The 6,000-nt window shown below is 54.7% G+C and overlaps 1 protein-coding gene across 1 annotated transcript in view; it reads right to left on the bottom strand.

The window, feature by feature from the left end:
- Positions 1-6,000, bottom strand: part of HIF3A (hypoxia inducible factor 3 subunit alpha) — a 63,560-nt gene that overhangs the window by 17,259 nt on the left and 40,301 nt on the right. Inside the window, exons 6-9 of the mRNA XM_030298040.1 lie at positions 5,708-5,820; positions 5,081-5,289; positions 3,388-3,494; positions 3,026-3,173 (exon numbers count right to left, since the gene is read on the bottom strand). Of these exons, the coding sequence (XP_030153900.1) occupies positions 3,026-3,173; positions 3,388-3,494; positions 5,081-5,289; positions 5,708-5,820 (577 nt within the window). The remainder of the gene's footprint in view (positions 1-3,025; positions 3,174-3,387; positions 3,495-5,080; positions 5,290-5,707; positions 5,821-6,000) is intronic.

The raw sequence follows: 6,000 nt of genomic DNA, 5'->3' as shown, positions 1-6,000 counted from the left end.
GAATTGGTCTGGGGGCTGAGAACCAGGCCCTCATTTGCATAAAAATACCCAGGATGGCAGGTGGATGGTCCTCCCATGAGCTGTTTGAGACACTAGGACCCTTCCCCACCCTCACGGAACCCCTTCTGGGCTGGAAACATCCCCATTTAGGCTGGACCAAAGCCACCCCATCCCCTTTGAAAAACACAAGGCCGCACAGCCACACCTATACACACACGGTACACACAAGCGCAAACAGGAACACTCATATACACCCAAGTGTATACACAAGACAGCTGTGCATAAGCCATGCTCTAAGGCTCACACGTGCGTATTTGGCACAATCGTTCATTCCATAACATTTCCTAGACAACGTGTATTGCCTGCTGGCTAAGAACAGCGGCTCGACAGCCTGAGGCCTGGGTTCAAATCTCAGCGGTGCCACGTTCAAGCTGTGCGGCCTTGAGCATGTGGCTGAACCTCTCTGTGCCTCATTTGCCTCCTCTGGAAAGAGGGAATAGCAATAACACCTTCTCCCCAGGTCGTTAGGAGGCTTAAATTGACCAACACACATAAAATGCAGAGAACCGGGCCTGGTACCTGGTGAGCGCTACATAAATATTTGCGATTCTTGTTTGTCGAACACCTACCAGGTGCCAGGCGCTGTTCTAGGTGCTGAAGATTCAGCGGGGCCGCGTAGGAATGAGTTGCATTTTTTGTTTTGTGAGTGTTTATTTTGAGAGCGCATGCGCACACGCGCGCACATGCGCACACGCGCGCGCACACGCAGGGGAGGGGCGAGGGTGGAGAGAGAGAATCCCAAGCAGGCTCTGCCCTGCCAGCACAGAGCCCAACACGGGGCTCAGACTGACGAACCATGAGATCCTGACGCGAGCTGAAATCGAGAGCCGGACACTTAACCGACTGAGCTACGCAGGCGCCCCTTGAGGCGTATTTTTGTAACGGAATCGCTTACTGCAGTGGAAGGAGGCTCAGGTCTGGAAGGGGAGGGATTTTTACACGACAGAATAGACGTGCCCGCGTACACACAAATAGCTACCCAAGTGCACACCACACCACACGTGCGAAGAACAAGGATGATTAGTACCATAGGCTCCTTATGTCGCTGATATTAGGCAAACTCCTATTCATTCCTCACCCATTTCTGCAACAAAACTGAACTTCCCAGGCCTGCTCTTTGCCTAGAGTGCAGAAGACTGCAATCACGGGGCCTGGCCACAGAAAGGCAAACCTTCACAATGAATGAAAGGGGTTTTGAGCAGAGAGGGGGGCAGGACCCCCTCTCCTTTGCAGTGACAAATGGCCAGACCTCTTTCCACATCTGCAAGTTATTCAAAGGTTCTGATTTGAAAAGGTGTGAAAGTGAGGGCATTCCAAAGGTAATCAGCCCCGTATTCTTGTGCAACACAAAAGACTTGTGCGGATGCACCTGTTACCCACTTCTGTTTTCTACCAGAACGCGTCCTTGATCAAAAAAGACACAGGGAAACTCCTGAGGCTTTAGAAACTGATACCATGAGCTGGAAGGTAATCTTCAGAGAAAAGCTGTAATTCACCCTGTCTTAGGTGCTCCCGTGCCGCCCTCGTCACCATGTTGTCACAGTGGGAAACTTCTAAATGCTTGACGCAGTGGGGGAAAGCCTGTACGCCCGGTAGAATGAAACAAAACGAGACAGAACCAGACAGAACGAAATGCTGGCAGCCGTGCAGAGGAACCTTCACGCTGCAGGTAGGAATGCAAAATGGCACAGCCTTCTCGGGAGATGGAGTTAAACATACACTGACCATACGACCCATCCGTTCCACGCCTAGGTGTTTACCCAAGGCAAATGAAAACATGAGCTTACAAAATCTCGTACGAGAACATTTACAGTAGCTTTCTTCGTAATCACTCAAAATTGGAAACGGCCCAAATGGCCTCCAACGGGTGAATGGAGAAACCAACTGGTCTGTTCATATTCACACCACAGATCGCCACTCAGCGTGAAAACGGAGCCACTGGGGCGCCTGGGTGGTTCAGTCGGTTGAGCGACGGACTCTTGATTCCGGCTCACGTCACGATCTCATGGTTCATGGGTTCGAGCCCCGTGTCAGGCTCTGTGCTGACAGCATGGAGCCTGCTTGGGATTTTCTCTCTCTCTCTCTCTCCCTCTCTCTCTCTCTACCCTTCCCCTGCTCAAACTCTGTCTGTCTGTCTCTCTCTCTCAAGATAAATAAGCATTAAAAGAAATTTTTTTTAAAAAGGAGCTACTGACAAATATAACATAGATACAATTTAAATATATTATGCTAACTGAAAAAAGCCAGAACCAAAAGGTTACATACCATAGGATTCCATGAACATGACATTCCGCAAAAGGCAAAATTCTAGGGTCAGAGAACAGTTCGGTGGTTGCCAGGGACTGAGGGTGGGTGGGGGGGTTCACTATGACAGAATGTTTTGGGGCAATTTTCTATAGCTTGATTGTGAAAGTGGTTACACAATCCCGGGCCTTTGTCAAAACTCATAGAACTGTATACCAAAAAGAGTGAATTTATTATATTCCATTTTTAAAATGTTTTTCTAATGTTTATTTTTGAGAGAAAGAGAGAGAGACAGAGCGTGAGGAGGGGAGAGGCAGAGAGAGAGGGAGACACAGAATCTGAAACAGGCTCCAGGCTCTGAGCTGTCAGCACAGAGCCCAAGGCGGGGCTCGAACTCACGGACCGCGAGATCGTGACCTGAGCCGAAGTTGGACGCTTAACCGACTGAGCCACCCAGACACCCCTATACTTCAATTTTTAAAAGGCAGCAAAGCCCCCGTGATTCTGCTAGATTTACTTTGATTTGAACGGACTCTTGTTTAATTTAAATGAACAGCGGGCACACCCACGCACATACCTGTGCGCATTCGGTCACACGTTCTGTGTACACGTACATGTGAATACTCCCTCTCACGGATGTGTGCCTGACACACGCACACACCTATCCACACACATGCAGGCCAGACCCACACACACAGCCGCCCCGCCCCCTCCCACTTACCTGATCAAGAAGTGGACGCAGACGATGCTCTCAGACTGGGGACCCCGGCCCCCTGACACCACTGTGGCCTGAGTCTGGGTCCACAGATAGCCACCACTCCGGGCCAGGAAGCGATACTGCCCCGTTACTGCCTGGCCCTTGCTCAGCACTGGGGAAGGGGGACGGGGAGGGGTCAGGGCCCCAGAAGGGGCAAACGGGGAGAGGAGGCTCTGGGGGCAGGGGGTTGGGGATGCGGGAGCCGGGGCAGAGAAGGTTCCTTGGGGCGTGGGGAGCAGGGAGCTGGTGTCTGGGTTGGGAGCGGGGCTCCCTGGAGCGTGGGGAGCTGGGGGGCCGGTCGCAGACTGCCGGGGAGTCTCACGTACAGGTGTGAATGCTCTGGCCAACGGCGTCCGAGTCCAGAGCATGGATGTACTCGTAGGCGGAGCAGCCGATCAGGTCATCGGGGCTGTAGCCGGCCACCTCCGCGATCCTGGGGTGGGTGCAGTGGGGCCTGGTCAGTTGGACTGGCTGAGGTGGACGGTGGGTGGAGGGTGGGGCTGGGGGACACGGGGGACCAGCCAGCAAGACAGAGAGAGACAGGGTCGTAATGCAGAGAAAGGGAGAGTAAGAAATGGAAAAAGAGGCATGCTGGGCTGAATGACGGCCCCGGGAGAGATCCACCTCCCCATCCCCGGACCCTGCGACTATGAGGCCTCAGGTGGCAAAGGGGACCGTGCTGGGCACAGGGGATGATTAAGTGAAGGATCTTGAGATGTCGCGCTTCACCTGGATGATCCGGGTGTGCCCAGTGTGGTGACAGGGGCCCTCACAGAGGAATACTCTGTCCAGGGCAGGTGTTGATGGAGGCGGGGGGGGGGGGGGCGGGCCGTGTGTTCTGAAGTTGGAGAAAGGGGCCCCAAACCAAGGAATGGAGGAAGATTCCGGAAGTTTTTGAGGCAAGGAGCCTCCAGAAGGAATGCAGCCCTCGACTTTAGCTCCATAAGACTCGTTTCAGGCTTCTGGACCTCAGGAACTCTGAGGTCGTGACTGTATGTCGTTTTGAGCCACTTGGTTTTGTGGTGACCGCTACGGCAGCAGGAAATCAGTACGAGGTGGGGGTGGGGCAGGGAATGGGAAGAGTAAAGAGAGGGAGAGAGCGAAGGAGCAGGGAAGAGAAAGGAAGAAAGGAAGTCACAGTAAGAGAGGAAAAACCCAATAGAAAGTAATCATGCTGCTGATGATTAAACATAGACACGTCTAGGGGCACCTGGATGGCTCAGTCAGTTGGACATCTGACTTCGGCTCAGGTCATGATCTCACAGTCCGTGAGTTCGAGCCCCGCGTCGGGCTCTGGGCTGACAGCTCAGAGCCTGGAGCCTGCTTTGGATCCTGTGTCCCCGTCTCTCTCTGCCCCTCCCCCGCTCACGCTCTGTCTCTCTCTGTCTCTGAAAAATAAATAAACCTTAAAAAAATTTTTTTTAAAAATCCAGAAATAAACCTCAAAAAAATTTTTTTAATCCAAAAATAAATAAACCTTAAAAAATTTTAAAAAAAAATCCAAAAATAAACATTAACAAAAATTTTTTTTCAGTAAAACCAAAATACGCTTCTCTAGAACTCTCTCCCAGGCAACACACTGGGTGCTCGGAACAGGTGCTCTAAGGAGACTCTGGTCACTTCCCGGGACAGATGAGAGCGCGGCACAGAGATGCGATGGCCTCCGGCCAAGAGTACACGGCCAGGCTTTAAACCCAAGCCGTCTGAGCCCAGACTTGCCATTCCCGAGCACAACTCCAGGGTGAGGGAAGGAGGGAAGATGCCGAAACAGGAAGGAGAGGGAGGAACAAAGACTCAGAGACAGACCAGGAGAAAACCCAAGGCCAAAAGACCCACAGAGGATTCACAGACAGTCACACAGAGACAGAGACGGATGGCATCAGAGACAGACGGAAGTGGACCAGAGGGAGAACAGTGGGGGCAGGGCAGGGGGTGGTGGATGGGCCAGAGCTAGGCATGAAGAAAGAGGAGGGTCTGGGCCAGGGGAGGGGGTGGGGGGGCCGCGGGGCTCCTGCCCACCTCTCATCACAGTAGGTGAACTTCATGTCCAGGCTGTGGCGGCTGAGGAAGGCCCCCCGGCCCAGCGGGGGCTCCAGGCTGCCCGGGTGGGGGATGGCTTCACAGATGAGCACCAGGCATTGCAGGGGCGGCTCCAAGTTGGGGCTCCCTTCGGGGGAAGTCTGCACAGGGGGCCTGTAGGCCCTCATGTGTCCAGAACAGTATAGCACCTAGTTGGGATGGGGGGGGGGGCAGGCAAAGGCGGTGATGCACATGGGCCTGGGGTTCCCATGGGCCTGGGAGGTATGTCTCTAGGTGCCCCACCGGGAGCCGAGAACAAACCCCTGACCTAAGGAGGTTCTGATCCAGATTCTGAGACTCAGGGAGCTCTGAAGACCCCAGATTCCAGCCCCGTGGAGACTCCAGGCACCGAAGGCTGAGGACCCCCAGCCCCAGGCCCACAGGCTCAGAAAGGACACAAGGACTCCCAGCCCTCCGGCTCCACGGACACCCAGCCGTCTAGATTCAGCCCGAGGGCGCCCCACAGGATCCCCGCACTCGCAACACGCTGGGAGAACTTTCGGGCTCAGGCCCAGCCCCAGCAGGCCCCCAGGCCCCTCACCCTCCTCCAGGCCAGGCCCTGCCCACCTTCCAGGTGGCCGCCTTGAGGTTGAGGGTGCGCCCGCGGCTGGTGAGGGTACTCTTCATGCGCAAAGAGAAACACCGCTCGGTGGGGGCCTCTGGCTTCTTTTTGGACAGACCTGGGGAAGGGCCACGGGGAAGGGGGTGAGCGGGTCGCTGGGCGGCTCTGGACAGACTTGACTAAAGTCTCCCCGGCCTCATTCCCACAGTTGAGACCTGGAACCAGGGAGGGCCCCAGGGCTAGGGAGTGCTCCTGGCCGACACCCCAGGGCCGGGCCGGGTCGCCTCTTCCCATTTCT

Source organism: Lynx canadensis, chromosome E2 (genome assembly GCF_007474595.2).
Source record: "Lynx canadensis isolate LIC74 chromosome E2, mLynCan4.pri.v2, whole genome shotgun sequence".
NCBI lineage: Eukaryota > Metazoa > Chordata > Mammalia > Carnivora > Felidae > Lynx > Lynx canadensis.
Note: the sequence above shows the minus strand (reverse complement) of the source record. Positions and strands in the feature narration are given on the sequence as shown.